Source organism: Pimephales promelas, chromosome 11 (assembly GCF_988280905.1).
Source record: "Pimephales promelas chromosome 11, fPimPro1.hap1.1, whole genome shotgun sequence".
Classification (NCBI taxonomy): Eukaryota; Metazoa; Chordata; class Actinopteri; order Cypriniformes; family Leuciscidae; genus Pimephales; species Pimephales promelas.
In genome coordinates, this window is record NC_142779.1 from 10,444,204 (window position 1) to 10,460,896 (window position 16,693).

A 16,693-nucleotide genomic window follows, 5' to 3' on the forward strand; every position below is an offset into this window, starting at 1 on the left:
TTTAAGAAATTTGATTGGTGGATTCAAATAAAGAAATCAAATGTGTGTGTGCATGCTACCTCACTATATACTCTGTGTATATATATATATATATATATATATATATATATATACTCTGTGTATATATATATATATATATATATATATATATTATACATTTTCTATGAATACATACATATACATTTTCTAATTAAATCATCTTAATAAAGTTAACCATATTTAACTATCCTGGCATAAGAATATATAGTCAGTTTATAATTATTATAATAGGCATTTAGTGTTATTTTCCCCTGCTGTCCCTGAGACTCATCATTTACTCTTCACTGTCAACACTTTTAACAAGCTAAAACCTATCATGGAAGGCACCACATATACAAGTTTATGGCCATCCACTCTCATTTACAAACTAGACAAGTACAAACCATCATTCTCCCAACGGAGTGATGGAACTCATGCAAAAACTAACAGTGGGAACATAGCAAACTCTCTAAAGGGACATATAAACGCACTCCTCATGGCCAACACAAAGTACTTCTGCAGTAAAATTCCAGTTCCACTCTTGATATTTTTCTTCCGTAGGATGGAAGGCTAATTAGATTTTACTACAGCCATACAGCAGTATTGGCTTCATGGGAAATCCACACAACTAATATGAAGCTTTTACAAGGCTTTCAATGATTCAATCATGAAGTTGTACGGTCATTTGCTTGTACACCCACTTCATGTCATGACGGCAGCAGTGGGTGCAGTTGGAACACTTTTCAAATATGGAAGTTGTGTGTGGTTGTGGAAGTTGTGGGATACGTCTATGATTTACTGAAAAAGAGAGAAGTGTTCTGCTCTTGGCTGGAGGAGCTGTTTTATGCAGTTAAACAGTATGAGTCTCTTTGACACGTCTATTTAAATGGTGCTCATTCTCCTGTGTGGACTTTTAGGATGGAAGTTTAGGATGTTGAATGTTCAATCTGACTCAGGTATTTACTTTTTTTCATTTAGCATACACTCTTAACCACAATTGAGCAATACAACAAGCTAAAAAAAAAAACAAACAAAAAAAAAAAACAGCAGATACCAAAGAGGTTTAACTGCTGGCATGGAAGTTACTTGTTCACACCTGAGAGCCACCATGTTTCCTATGGTTACCAATATGTCAATTATTGCAGTTTCAGGAATGACTCCAGAACTCTGTTTACACTCTAAATAATAATTCAGATATAGGCCCCATATTCGATAGCTGCGTGACTTTCCAGTTGTTTGTGATTTACTGGATAAATATTAAAGGGTTCGTTCACCCAAAAACTTTCGCATTTAAATACTACCGTCACTCCCCAAACTCTCCAGTTTGTACGTGGGCTTGGTCCAGCGGTACTTTGTTCTGGGTTTTTGCACTCATCACGTTATTAGTTTCATAACACATTCGCCACATTGTTCTCCACATACAATCATCGCTGAAGACATTGTGTGGTTAAACCAGATGTTTAAATGACATCTAAGCCCTATGCTTTTCTTAATTCAGCTAATAAAAAAACATGTAATAGGGAAAGATTGAGAAATATAAAAAAAAATAAAGTGCAGCATGTCCACATAAATCCACACGTTTTTTTATCCAACTAAAACATTTATAAAAAATTTTTTTAGCAAACCATTTAAAAAATGATAGTGAAAAATAATTAAATGTTGCCCAATATTAGAGGGCTTTAGACTTAGATTAAGGCAGAATTATTGAATAAAAACAATGTAAAATCCACTACACCTGATAACACTGATGCTTCAATCCTTCAACTGCAGCTCAGTTCTGATGAAACTTCACTGTAATACAAAGCAACGTCCCCAATGCAAATATCACACTCATTTGGAATTTGGTCCCTGTGGTTTGTTTTAAGTGCTCAGGGCACCTCAAGTTTCTTATTTATCCATTTTTTTAATTTGTGTCATATAAACACAAACAGATTAGATAATAGAGACGAGGGAGCGTGGGATTAATTTTGAAGGGGCTCATTAGCACGTGGCTAGTCAAGGATAATTAGCTTTCGTTTTTCCCCACGGCCTCTAGTCATATTGCAACGTGGCAGCTGCTTTTACACCCCATCCTCCCCCATTCTCTACCTGATAAGTGGCTGTCAATCAAACAGGTCTGAGTTTAGCAACATCTGTGACTGCGGCTGCATCCTGAGTGGTTTATAGCATCCAGTTGCTATAATGGTGTCTGGATCACTGTCCTCTGAAACACCCTCTTCAGTCTGCAACCATGTTGCACTAGAAAACAACTACAGTATAAAAGTAGGATAAAGAAACACACCAAAGCATTATGTAAAAAGAACAATATCGATAATATTTCAGTTGTAACATTAGTAGTATTACAGTCATGCTCAGAATTAATGGCACACCTGGTAAATATGATCAAAATTGGCTGTAAGAAATAAATCTGCATCGTTTATCCTTTTGATCTTTCATTCAAAAAATTGTCAAAAATCGAACCTTTCTTTGAAGTAAAATAATAGAAAGTGGGGGGAAATCACATTATGAAATATATAGGTGGCAGCTAAAGCATTGAAAATCCCCATTTTGACCATCAGGGCAATAATTAAGAAGTTCCAATCAAATAAAGATGTTACAAATCTGCCAGGAAGAGGATGTGTGTCTTTATTGTATTAATGCATGGTAAGGAGGAAAGTGTGAGTGGCCAAAAACTCTCCAAGGATCACAGATGGAGAACTGTAGAGATTACGAGATAACTTGAGTATTGGGGTCAGAAAGCCTATACATTTTTTTTTTACACCCTACATCCCCACATGTTACTTGGGACGGTTTCAAGAAAAATCCTCCTCGCTCAAAAAATTCAAGGGGTACCATTAATTGTGACCAATGTTTTTTGGAGAACCCATTCCCTAATATTTATAATTAACTGCAGAATAAATTCAGATTCATTATACCACAAGTTTTAAAACTTTCAATTTTACATCTGAGAAAGAAAAGGTTAGTGGAAAGGTGATTTTAACACACAAAAAAGTATTTTAAGGACAAATTTAACTTAAGATATTTAATAGTTAATAGTTAAAAAGTTAATTTAAGATATTTATGATTAATTCTTTTTTTACTAACTTAACAACTGACAGCTTCAAATGAAGTAAATATTCTCCAGATAACATTTTAATTATTTGCTTTGTATTTAGTTCATAATGCAAACACCAACTTAATTTTGAAAAGCATCATGCCTCTATATTATCCATTTACTCCCTTTATATTTTAGGAAGTATCCCTTGCAGCTGGAATCATCATATTTGGGAATATCAAGATTATCAGGATTATAATCCTGTCATGTTTCATGAAACATAACATCTATTTTATTGAAGATTTTGAAAACTATAGTAACAGCAGGTTAAAAAAAAAAACAGCACATTTTTACAAGAACAAAAGATTGATCTAATATTAGTATTTGCGGACTGATTAAGAAACTTGCTAATGTGCAAATAAAAAACATTTTCTAAGACATTTTCTCATTCAGCACAGTCAACACAATTTTCATTTTATTCCACACATTAATAAAATGACACATAACACAATATTCCGCATGGAAACAGTTAACTACACTTGACTACAGTAAATCCTCAATTATAGTTCCTATCTGAGAACCCTAATGAGGTCTAGACTGATCCGATTCCTCTGAAGATCCACATTCATGACCCGTACCTCTACCCGCTCACCTGGTCCGAGAGCTAGGCTTCTTCGCCTCTGGTCAACAGGAAGTTTTTCCGGCGTGATAAAACGGTTTGGGATGAGACCAGAACGGCCCACTCCGATGTCCACAAAGGCTCCAAATAAAGCAGTGTTTGTTACACGGCCTGTCAGCACCATGCCATCATGCAGGTCATTCATGGACACAATTTCTCGCTTGAAGTCTGCCTGCTCAAAATCTATTGAGGGCAAGAAAAAAGAAAATAATTAGGGTAAGTTGTAGTCACATTACTGAAATTTGGGTAAATAAAAGAATGATGCACAGTTCACACAGAAGTCAAACCAATCAAACAACTTCATAGGGAACTTTTTCGCCCTTACGCGGAACACTTGATCACTTGCAAATTCTGCTGAGCAATGGTAAATATAACTGCCCCTTTAGAATCAAAGATGAAATTCAGGAGAGAGAGAATACAGATTTGGTCTATTTCCAATAACTATGATTTTTAAAACTACATCTTTATCATTATGGTCCTTGATGTGACGGACCGGGCCTTAATACTGACATAGCCCAGCCCTTCTTCCCAGCGTGTCTTAAGGACCCTGCTTCAAACTGATCCAAGATCTCCAAAGCTAGACATTAGAAACAAGCTTTGGTTAATAATATAAAACAAATAATATTACCAAGCTTCTCAAACCTCTTCTTTCCAAGCCCATTTTGTCTGTTTTTTGGGGTGATTTTCTTTGGGAGGTGCTTTTTACATAAACATGGCCTCTCAGCAGGCTCTGCAGTCCAGGAAACATTCATCTCTGATTATTCTTATCCGGGCCACCTTACCTAGAGCACCGCTCACATGGCAGTTATTTATACAGCTGGCTACAGAGCAGAACCCATCAGGCTTCCAACCAGCGGAAGAGAGCCTGCAAGCCTTCTAATGAGAAAGCTAGCGTCCCATCTAGTGCACGGCACAGACGAGATGACATCTCATCATCTGGAGTATCCTGCACTAATGGTCTCGATCAATAACGTTAAAAACGCTTTATTCAGATATGAGCAAAAAGTTTTTTCAGGTTAATTTATTTCTTAAAGATCCAGCAGAGTCTTAATTCAAATTCAAAGTACTTCAAGTAAGTATTTCAGAGTACTGAAATAAAACCCTTTCTCTGAATATACTGAACTTTGTTCCCCTACCCTGAAAACACGTTAAGACATTCATCTCAATTATAATCCTGTCACCTTTAATGAAACATAACATTTACTATCAACACCCGCAGAAGGAAAACAATGTCTTCTCAGATGTCTGAACTTAACATAAAAACCAGAAGAGGCATTTGTTGTTCGGTCGTTTTATTCACTCGGAGAGTCACTGGGGGATTTTAGCGCTGGGATCAAGGCTACTCTGTTTTCCTCTTAACGCAGCTTTCTCTCTCATTAATGATATATCTGTCGGCAGGCCTGCTTTAATAATGCGGGTCTTCCCCCAAATTACGCGGCAAGACTTCAAAAGCCTGGAGCGTCGCCCAGTCATCTCACAGACAAGAGACGGACTCAGGGGAGACGGGAGGGAAATTGTTAGATGGGAAGGAGGAAAAGAGAACGAGATGCCAGCATTGTCTATGATCTGCGTAGCGGCCATGTTGAGAAAGTACTTTTATAGTGTGGTTTATTCAAAGTGAATTTCAAAACCTTCATCTGTGTGTTACCCTATAGGTACAGTAAATTTATCTTTTAAAACGTTGCCACAGGCTATACGATGCGAAAAACATAAGCTCAAAACAAACGCATTGTATTAAAAAGATAACAGCTATGATGTAACTCTATAAATTTCATAAAAACATATTTTGAGCAACGATGACATGAGATTCGCAAAAAAAAACGGATTGGTTTGTGTTTTCAGCAATTTTACTGAAAACTTTAAAGCTGCAGTCTGGCATTTTTCCTCTTTATCGCCATCTCTGTTCGAAAACTGCAATTGCAGTCATTCACGGAATTAACAACTTTATGTGAGTTGTACTTCGACAACCTCGACACGGCACAGCGTGGATGAACACAATGTTTGAGGAGAGTGTGCGGCTGTCAGTCACCGCGCCGGTGTGGATACTGGCATTCAGAATCACAGATTATTCTTTTTGGAAGTTCTTACCAACATAATCAACTAGTAAGAAACAACCACTTTGGTTCTGGTTCTGTCATTGCAGTAAATCGCACTGATTAAATCTAACAATCCCTTATAAGTTTTCATATAACGCAAAACCGTGCGAATTATACTTTGTTCATAAATTGTTAATGTTAACAAAGTCAGCATTGCTTGATAATGTAATGTCCTTCCGATATTATCATTTTTTTCACTTGAGTTCTGTTGCAGTCTCTTTTTTTTCTGTAGCCACGTCTTTTGTATTTTACAGCGGGTGAATCAGTTGTCACTGGTGATTGTCGTTTGAACCTTTCTGGATCCGCCATCAAATTGATAAGTTATTTATACAAGTAATTACATCAAGTGCTGTGAAAAAAGGCAATAAATCTCCACCTCCAACATCCTCACACGCAATATAGCCTACTAGCCGAGATTCCTTCTTTATGTGAACAGATGCGACGTAATGACGCCAAAACATGCTCAAATCTCCCGTGGAAATCCACCAGTACCATTGGATTTAAAAACATTATTATCGCTTTGAATTGAGCTAAGGCAAGCAGATAGTTTTGAACACAGGTTGGTTATGTACAGTATTTTCTCAAATATGTATTTTGGATCATTTTTAACCCCAAAAAAGCTACGGACTGCAGCTTTAAGTAATTTTCACAATTTCAACAAAACCTCATCTGTTAGTGAGATAACATTATCTAGGTGATAAATCAGCAGTTTTCAAGACATAAATGAATGTACTAGATCAATGAAAGTGACTCTGGCAACACAGCACTGAACCGGACAGGGGTTAACTTACGTTAACTTGCTGGGCCAGTGGGTAATCTTTTTTTTAGCCCTGCAAATATCTTTAGAGACAAAGATTATGCTGTCCTCTATAGGGAGGTAACAGTGTGAGCACTGGGCACGTCACAGATTGATTCTTACCCTGACGAATGTCAAAGCCAGGAGGCTGAATGAGTCCATCCACAATGAGCTGTAGAGTTTCAGGTGTGGTGTCCAGAGATTTGGCCAAGACATCCAGACCACTGCTCTGAACACTGCTCTCAACACTCTGCCTGAGAACAGCACTGCCCATCTGATCCAAACTGCCCCCTATTTGAGACAAGAACCTGAATGAAGAGATCAAGAATGGAAAATTACTCCCTTGACAAGTGAAAAAATTACTTACTTGCATTTTGTTTTTCATTTAAAACCTGTAAACTTTATATCTTATTCAGAAACAGTCCACATAGGAACACATACACTTGATTCAGATATTGTGGTAAGGCAGTGAGGTTTGTTGAGGTCCATGGGAGGTGCTGTCTTAATGAATGGCTTTTTAATAGCTCTTTCTAGAGTCCAGCACACGTGGAGGAACTCCCCCGACGCCGGCAAGGAGCCTGAAGGTCGACACACAGAGTGGAGGAGAGCAAAGACTGGGAGAGGAGGTAGATATGGGAGGGGAGGTGAGACTAATTATGCCCTAAATCTTGATTTCTAGAGTCCCAGAGATGAAGTCTCCGTCTCCCTTAATAAATCTAACCGCCTTGTGAGCACCATACATTAAAGGAAAAGGTTAGTAGCAGTGAAGCAGGAACACAGACCAAACACAGCCAGCGAAAACGATCCAGACATGGCCTATTACTTGGCAAAACCCATAATCTCTGGCTCAGGATGAGCCGATATTTTCATAATGTGATCATGAACTGCAACACGGAGACAGTGCTCAAACTTCAGCTTCATACTGTGTTGCATAGTAGGTCGGTCTGTAAGGGCCATATACTCTAAACAGCAAACTTCTTATGTCTAAATGCACAACATATGCATGGGTGTGAATCTTTAGGCACATCATGATTTGGTTTAGGGAGTTGCATTCAAACTATTGATTACAAATATATACCCAGCGCCTGACACTTCCAGGCTCTAAAGGTTTAGATTAGTGCTTTACTAAAATTAAGCAGAAAATTAACACAAGTTTTGTTTGGAAACTTTTATATGGCTTTTTTTTTCTTAAACACCAAATTTTTCAGGTTTTGAGTCTTGTTATAAGTTTGAGGGTGTGTGCATTCAAAAACCTGTAATCTGTCAGTACTGAAAGCTCAAACACTGTTGATTTTAAAATTTGTTTGTGGTTCAAAGGCTACCCATATATACATAGTATATAGTATAGTATATACATAGTATTAACAAATATCATTAAATAATTAACAGAATTTACAGAGCATGCTTAACAGATTTAAAAATCACAGCTCTGCTTATAATAATCGCTAAACGACAAATGCCGAAGAAACTGGAAACATCTGTCACTAAAAATATTATGATTTTAAAAATTAAATTCATTGCAATTTTAGTGCCAGAATTTTCAGATCTCATAAAAATTATCTTCAATGTTTTGTCAATGTATGCTTTTTCAATCAATAAATTTAATTAAATAATCAGATTAATTTTTTTATGCATCAATACAGAATAATTTAAGATAATTCATAACCATAATAAATGTTCCCACATTAAAATTCTGGCTAATACGGGTTATGTTTGTGTTATGGCCAATAACCAATACATGGTCGATAATAAAATTCTATACAATATTGTCTAAAAAAAATTTTTTTTTTAAATAAAATAAATGCTAAATTGAATAAAGTGAATTTAGTCATCGGAACATAATGTTGCCTGTGTAATTTTCATTTCATCATTGATTTAGATGCCAGTCCATAATTCCTCATCTTGCCTTCATACAACCACTAAGTAAGAGCATGAATACTGCTCTCTTAGAGCACGATGCAAATGAGCTGTATAACCCCTACAGGGACACACATGTCCAGGAGCGTGCAACAAGCCAGTAGCAGGGGGTCAAGCTGTCCAGAGGTGGCTGTGGAATGCTGGGGTCCTGGGCATTACTGGAATGTGAGTTTTGGCAAGAGGAGGGGGCGGACCTGCTGAGCCAGCTTGCTGATGGATGGCCATCCTTGTGACAGCCTGACGCCAGCGCAGCTGTCCTCTATGTGATTGACAGGGCAGGTGGGTTTAAGCCCCACCCATTTCCTGCTGCAGATAGAGGGCTTGACAGCAACAGTGACAGGCAAATCTACCCGCACTCCTTCTTTTGTATATACTCAGACAAATTCACAATTCGCACCCAGATATACAAAAAAAAAAAGTGTATGACTGACAGGATAGATGCTGATAGCTTGCAATTTTAGACTGTGTGTAGAGAGCGTCATACTGTATGTTTTCTGAGAGTGGCGAAAGGTTGTGTAGAATATGGAGATGGTTTGGATCTGTTGGCACAAGTTCTTTCAATTAAAAGAATATTCCAAATTCATTAATTAGAACAAGGTTAAGAACAAATCCATGTGAATGCGCATGTCTATCTACACAATTAGTGAATGATACCCAATGATTGGATGATTGCCAGGGTGTTGCTAGTAGGGAACTTTACATTGTGGCTAGTGCATTGCTATGCAGTCGCAAGGGTGTTCTGGGTACTTTTGAGGGATTTTAAGGCTGTTTTATCATCCACCAGACGTTTAACTTTCTTTAACAAGCTGCGAGATTTGAGTTATCGCGGCTTAGCACAAACAGTGTTGGATGAGTTATGCACCAATGTATACTAAAAGTTAAACCTGCTAAGAACTAACCCAAACCCTAAAAATTGCTGACTATTTTTTTCAATACTGATCTGTAAAGACAGAAGTTTAGTGCCAAAAGAAGCCTTTCATGCTCACTTTGAAACACCTAACAGTTCTAGAGCAGAACTAGATCTAGTGAGACAAAAAGTAATCATAGACTCTTTTGGGCCTTTGAGTAATGAGGTGATGAAAATCCAAAGAGTAACAGACAAAAACACACTGTGGATGAATTCCAGCTTGTCTCTTAAGTAAAAGATTTGATGAAAGAACTGCATGTGGCATTGCATGTTCTGCAGCCTCCAGTCCAGACCAACAACAGCACTAATGATGTGCACAAACTTTGACCATTAAATTTCATTGAATATATATACACTACTGTTTAAAAGTTGGAAGTCGGTATGATTTTTGCGCAATGTTAAAAACCATACATAAAAAAAAACAACTACATTTCCAATGGAAAATTCAGACTCAAGCCTATAGTGTCTTGCTTGTAAAGGCTTCACACATATACCTGTGCCCTGTACTTTCAACAAATTACTCAAGCACTCATATTGCCCAACAGCAACTACCCATCATCCTCCACTAGTACTTTACAGATTTCCGTGATGTTGGTCAGGGACACTGTGCTTCCCCTCCAGCTGTCCCTCTGGAACGCCAGAGTTGGCACAAGGACAAAATGGAGATGAAGAGAGAGAGAGGAGGGTGCAGTGCTGAACTCTGAGTGATTTATGAACAGTTACAGTGTGAGTGTGGCGGTGGTGGGCGATTGGCCCAAGGGCTCAGGTTTCTGGAGGGGGTCTCAGCTGGGCTTATGTTTCCCTCTGGTGTGTTAGTGTTTAGGGGGTACCAGGGCTTCTGCTCTTTTGGATCCAGAAGAGTGGAGTCGGCCTTATTCTCCGGGCATAATGAAAAGCAGCTCTGCCGAGGAGCATTGTGGATGAGGCCTCTGTTCCCCACACCGTAGGCTACTGGGTGGGCCCAATGATAGAGGCAATCCAGACACAATGAGGCTGCTTTAGTGTGTGGTCCCCTTAGCAATAACCCTGAAGTTAATTCTTTATCATCAGTGAATGTGAGAAATTTGATAAACCGTCAGATGATTCAGTGACTGAGAAAAATAAGTTACTAATGCTACATTGAAGAAGATGAAGAAGAGCTATTCACTTCTTCAGATTCATCTTGGCAATACTAATAACAGCAAAATGGATCTGTGTGTTGCTTGGTTGTTGAAGACAGAGAAGTACTCAAAGGAATAGTTCCCAAAACGAAAACAGCCATAATTCACGTTAAACCTAATACAATATCTAACTGCAACACATTTTCTATAGATTTTCAGAGGTCTGTTCTACACACAAAGCTATCTTATGACTTCAGAAAACTTGGAACGCTGTGCAACGGTAATATGGAGCACTTTTATGATTGTTTATGATTTGAAGCTTGACAGTATCTGTCCTCATTTACTTTTATTATATGAAAAAGAGTGGCCAGGTATTTTGTGTGGCTGTAGTAGCTGCACACTGCCTCGTCATTTCTTTTTTACAACTTTATAACGGTTGGCAACCTGCGTTATGGTAAATGTAAAACTGTCAACCAGATTTCTGGCGATGGATTATTTACAATAAAACAATACAATATCATAGGTGTAGTATTAAGAGCTAGCATTAAACTTTGTTTCACAGCTAATCCATAAATACTACATTCCTAGATGGTCAATCAGGGGGTCAGCGCTACATATTGTGTATGTGTTTTGTGTGTGTGTGTATGAGTGGGAAGTGGTGGGGCTAAGGGTATCAAGTTCATCACATTAGAGCAACATGATCCGCCATTACCGTCCACTGGCCCATGCTTCACAAAGCGCCCAACGTGGAACAAAATCACTCACAAAATGGAGGAAGACAAGCTGCATGTTTTCACAAGCACAATGTGTGACTGATTTAAGCCACCTCCAGTCCCGACTTCACAAATATTAAGTGCAAACCAGTTACTGATGCTGAGAGGGGTGCATTTTCATTTAATTTCTATTCTCATTAACTGCTGCATTGATATGAAGAGTTCAGATGCAAAAGCCTCTAAATGCCATTTGAAATTTTCTTCTTTAATGATGATTTTTATCAAACTTGTATATTTAAGTTCAGTAATTTCACTTAAATAACAATTAATAGGTAATTATCATTGCCATTTAAGTGAAATTCCTGAACTTAAATATACAAGCTTGATAAAAATGATCATTCTAGGAGAAAATTTCAAATGGCACTTAGAGGCTTTTGCATCTGAACTCTTCATATATAAACAGGGCCGTGAATGAGGATGAAGTGAAAAAGAGATGCCCAACAATTCGCAATGGGAAAGCGAATGAGCTGGTGAAACAGAGGACAAGAGTGATGAACCCAGTGCAGAAATGGGTTACAGATTGTTGGGAATATGTCAAGCTTGTCATCATCATTATAAAGCCATCGCTCAGATGGTTCTGCTCGCATCATTAGCCTTATGATTCCAGCCCTGGCTGAAGCTCGCAACATATTTGGTACAATTTATTAGCAATACCCAGAATTCCTCCCAAGCCCCCTAGAAACCCTTGTTTAAAGTCCGGTACATTAGCTGGGCGCTACATTATCAACTCAGCACTGCTGGTGGCCATGTTTAATCAAATCCTGTTACTCCAAGAAAAATATGCTTGGGCTCATGATGACAATTGGAGTGGAGAAACGTCCATTAGCACAGCATTTGGTAACGATAGAGAATGGTGATAATACAAGGGACTGCAAAGGGAGGCTTTTCTGCCTGGTTTAGTCGGAAATGAAGCCTAACGGAGAGAAATGAAAACAAACAGAAGAGGAGGAGAGGAGGGAGGATATGACAGGGTGATTATTCCCCCACTCCATACCCCTAAGTGGCTTTATTAGACCTCTGACCCCAAAAGGCGCCTCTGATGACAGATCAGGCCGAGAAAGAGTGGACAGACAGTTTACTCACACACGCATACACAGTGGGGTCCACAAGTCTCAGACCACCAGTGAAAATACGACTATTTTAAATCTATTATATTATGTTCTATTTATTATTATGCAATATAATTTGCACTGAAAGCATGTTAATTGAATTACAATAATATATGTAATAGAATTAAAACAGAATGTCAGTACAGATAAACTATACTATCCTATATATATATATATAACGTTTTTATTTTCTTTGTTTATCTCCAGGTTTAAAAAAACAATCCCAGATTTTCAATGTGGTCTCAGTACGCAAAAGCACACATACACAAACAAAGGGACACCAAATGCCAAAGTACGACATCAGCTATGAAGGAAATTAAAAAAGTGTGTGAGTAATAGGCAGTGAATGAATGTCTTGTTACTAAATTATGGTTGCCATTCACCAATAAATCCTCCAAATTCCACAGCACTCGGATGCCATGCCCACGGTTCATATTCAATTTTAAAAAACCTCTTTCACATGCGTGCACTGATTTTGATTTAACTTGCAGCTGTCATGCACGCAAGCACATCCAAACCACAGAGCATCCGTGCGCACATCTTCTGGGAGCAACAGGCACAAGTGTCAGATTGGAGTAGTCTAAACAGACTTGAGCAGCACAGCTGTGGAGAGAGCGTCATTCACTGCCAGAGAGAGCCGAGCACACGCTGAATGTGCTTTTCATACGAGCGGCAGCAGCTCGCACAACTCTCACACTGAGCAACCCAGATGCTCCCACTTGAGGTAAACACACGCTACCACTTGGGTCAATCCTTAAGCAGTCCTAATGATCATCTGCTGTAGTACAGTAATGTGACAGTTCAGTGTCATGCTCTGTGTGTGCTCACCTGAAAGCGATGCTGTATGATTCAGGGTGGATGCAGGTTTGGTCCAGAGGGTTAAACCCAGATGTGCTATCAGAGCCCTTGACTTTTCTCTTCTTAGCTGTCTGTTTCTGAACCTCAAGGTCTTCGTTCCCCTTAGAGCAGATACTGTATGAAGGACAATTACAAAAACATTACAGTAAAAAGGGAGATTGGGGTAAGATGTGCCACTATTTACTTGCTTTCAACAAGGAGAAATAAGATGATTCTGATGACACCATTATAATAAACAAGGATGAGATTAGAAGATTATCGACTGAAATTAGAACTGTCTATAACAAATTATACTAAATACTAAAGTACTATACTAAATACTAAAGTAAAAAAATTAAAACTTGACCCACTTTGCTCAAAACATATGAATTTAACTGAGAAAATAAGATAAATAATTCACTAAACAATCACTTTTGCACATTATTTTCATCAATCAGCCAGAAAAAGGTTTAATATTCAGAAAATGTTTATGTAGTGAAGGTTTTTTACATTATCTGATAAAATTTGTGATATTAATAGTATTTTAATTTCATAGCATTTGGAGGCAAAGGTCATCATCATTATTAGCCACTGGCACATCTTCACTGAAGCATAAGAAGCATTAATAATTCTTGGCTAATGTTTAGACAAATAATTGATCACTTTATACACAAGCCATTATGTTTATAAATATACTGTATGATCATGTGAGAAAAATAATGCATAATTATTTGTATTAATATTAATATTGTATTAATATTAATTATTTGTATTGTATTTAGAAGTAGAAGTAGCATGGCCCAGCCGTATACCTGGGTATTGTCTCAGGGTTGATCCTGATGAAGCCGGCACACTGCTGAAAGCTCTTAGGGCCGAGGCCTTTGACCAGTTTTAGCTGCTCTCTATTGAGAAAAGGTCCGTTCTTTTCCTTCCACTCCATAATATTGCGTGCTCGCCCTGCATTCAGACCTGCTATGTGCCTAATAAAACAAAACACACAATTAAATTTGTTTTATTACTTTTTGTCCTGATGGGCTTGACTGGTATTGCTATTTTTCTCTTGACATTCAGAAATGGCATCCTAAAATATATCTTATCATGACCTGTCAGAAATTTCAGATATTTAGTTTAAAAAGCCTACATTTAATCTCTCACAACTTCCTGCTTCAACGCCCAGTTCAGTTACAGTTTGTTTATAGAATTAGTCATTGCTTCATATGTCAATAATACCCAGCATTAACCACACATCCTGTATTAAGAACTTCACCTTAGAAGTCCACCCAAGGCTATGGAAATTATTTTTCATACTTATGTAATCCCCATATATTCACAAACAAGAAGTCAGATATTAGTAAAATATTGAAAACATTTTCCAGCAGAATTACCAAATGGCTGCCTAAGATCTCATAATCTTTTTGACCTTTTCATACAAAACAGAAAGGCATTGAGACGCTTTTTTTTTGTGACCCGGTATGGCCAATTCGAAGTGGCAGCTCCCCTAAAAGCAGCTATGTAAACATTGTATGTCATCACTTATAAATAACGGGCGAATAATGCTGGAGCCACGAACATGTCGTCTGGAGTTCTGGTACTGAGAGCTCATTTAAAGTCAGGTAAACAGATGACCTGTTCCCAGCCTACCTCACGAGCATTTAACCCTGCCTCTTAATGGGATCATATAGCTTTCTAGCTCAGAATAGTGATGTATGTGTGTCTAAGTACAGTATAAATCATAGGCATAAGTCTACAGAATTAAATATAGCAATCTGATCTTTGAGAAATGCGTGCCTGTTTCATTCTAATGCTTACATGCATTTAAATTTAGTGTATTGATGAAATATGAAAGTCTACCTGCTTTCATCAAAACATTTTTTTAAACTTGCTTAAGTACACATACCAACCTCTATAGTGTTGAAAGTATTTTTTTTTTTTTAAGAATAAGCTGTGTAAATGAAAGCAAACGTTTCTAAGGCATGTCGAGGGGCATGTAGACATGATTCTTATTGTATTCAGGAAATATATTATTCCAAGCCACCTTTTTCCACAGTGCAAACAATTTGCAATTACTCACGAAATCCTACAAGGTATTAGACAGAGCGAGTGGATATAATGAATGTATACATTTCAGAGTTTCTGTAAGTTTATGTGACTAATATTCGAGGCTATATATCTCAATTTGTGTATATGTTAGGGAACAGCAATGTTTGTGTATATAGATCACAATGTTTGTGTGTAGTGGGGAAGTGAAAAGATGTTACAGTTCGTGCGACTGAGTGTGTGTGTGTGTGTGTGCGCGTGTATACGTGTAGGGTGTCAGACTAAACAGAGAGCTAGGCAATAGCAGGGAGGCGAGTGAGAAGTTGCCATGTTGTGACTCCTGCTGGAAAGTATTTGGTCTCTACCTCATCAGCGTCTCTGAACAGATGTTGATGTCCACTCCCACGAAGCTCACACACTCCTGCACCACCCCGTCCAACGCTGCCCTCAGCAAACTCTGCGACACGTCGTGCTGGAAAGAGAGACAAGTCTTAGAATGCGAGTTCATTTAGAAAGGAGAAGGAAGGGCTCTGTATTTGACCTGGCCTCTGAAATTAAAGTCAAACACCTTGAAGGATGTTTTTTTCTAGTATGCTGAATTGAATCAAATCGCAATTTTGATGTATATCCAGAGCTCATTAAATCGCTATGGTTACTTTGAAACTAATTCAAACTTTTTACTCTGCGTCTTCTGAAATGTCAAGAAAGTCTACATCTATTAGATATCTCAGCAACAAATCATGCTGTCTCAGTCACTTTTCAAAAACAAGCCATTTCACAAGGCCAATGTTGTGTCACTGGCAATCAAACGGTAACCTTAAATACTTTGCGGTGTTCATGCTGGTATGAGAGGAAAAGAGAGAAGGCTGAATAAAAAGGCAGCCAGTGGATCGCTTTGCCTCAAGAGACACGGAGAGAAGGTCTGAGGCTGTTTTCATTGGAAAGCATCTGTGACACTTCAAAGTCCTCTCACAGGGGTTTTCCATTAAGTGCAGGGAATTGATAAAGTTAATCCAGCCGAACTTTTCACACTTTGGAGGCGGTTTTCTAAAATGGAGATGGAATTCAAAGCAAAGAAAACCGCAAGGCCAAATCCAAAACTGACCAAAATTAGGAGCAAGCAGGGAATTCTGACAAGCCTTTGTCTGTCTTGCATTGGGACTCATATTCGTCATAAGGAAGAAGTTATACCAGTGCTTTAGACCTTCATTTGGGAGAACTCATTACTATGAACACCTTCCCTACTTAGAATGAGATATGCATGTACTAGTTAAAGTCGACCATGGTGGCTTGGGGGAAAACTGGACAATTTCACTGAAATTGAAAGTTGTGATGAAACCGAAGTAGCGACACTATTGTGATGGGCATCAGAGTGAAACGGATAATCGAA

The 16,693-nt window shown here is 38.2% G+C and overlaps 1 protein-coding gene across 3 annotated transcripts in view; it reads right to left on the reverse strand.

The window, feature by feature from the left end:
• Positions 1-246: 246 nt before the first annotated feature.
• srbd1 (S1 RNA binding domain 1) overlaps positions 247-16,693 on the reverse strand; it is a 53,156-nt gene continuing 36,709 nt past the window's right edge. For 2 of the 3 annotated variants that reach the window (XM_039672603.2, XM_039672602.2), the window contains exons 16-20: positions 15,669-15,775; positions 14,079-14,246; positions 13,258-13,401; positions 6,747-6,931; positions 3,311-3,914 (exon numbers count right to left, since the gene is read on the reverse strand). In XM_039672603.2, the coding sequence (XP_039528537.2) occupies positions 3,622-3,914; positions 6,747-6,931; positions 13,258-13,401; positions 14,079-14,246; positions 15,669-15,775 (897 nt within the window). In that variant the 3' untranslated portion in view covers positions 3,311-3,621. Of the gene's footprint in view, positions 2,268-3,310; positions 3,915-6,746; positions 6,932-13,257; positions 13,402-14,078; positions 14,247-15,668; positions 15,776-16,693 lie in introns of those variants that run through there. The other variant, XM_089116949.1, reaches the window with a different exon arrangement.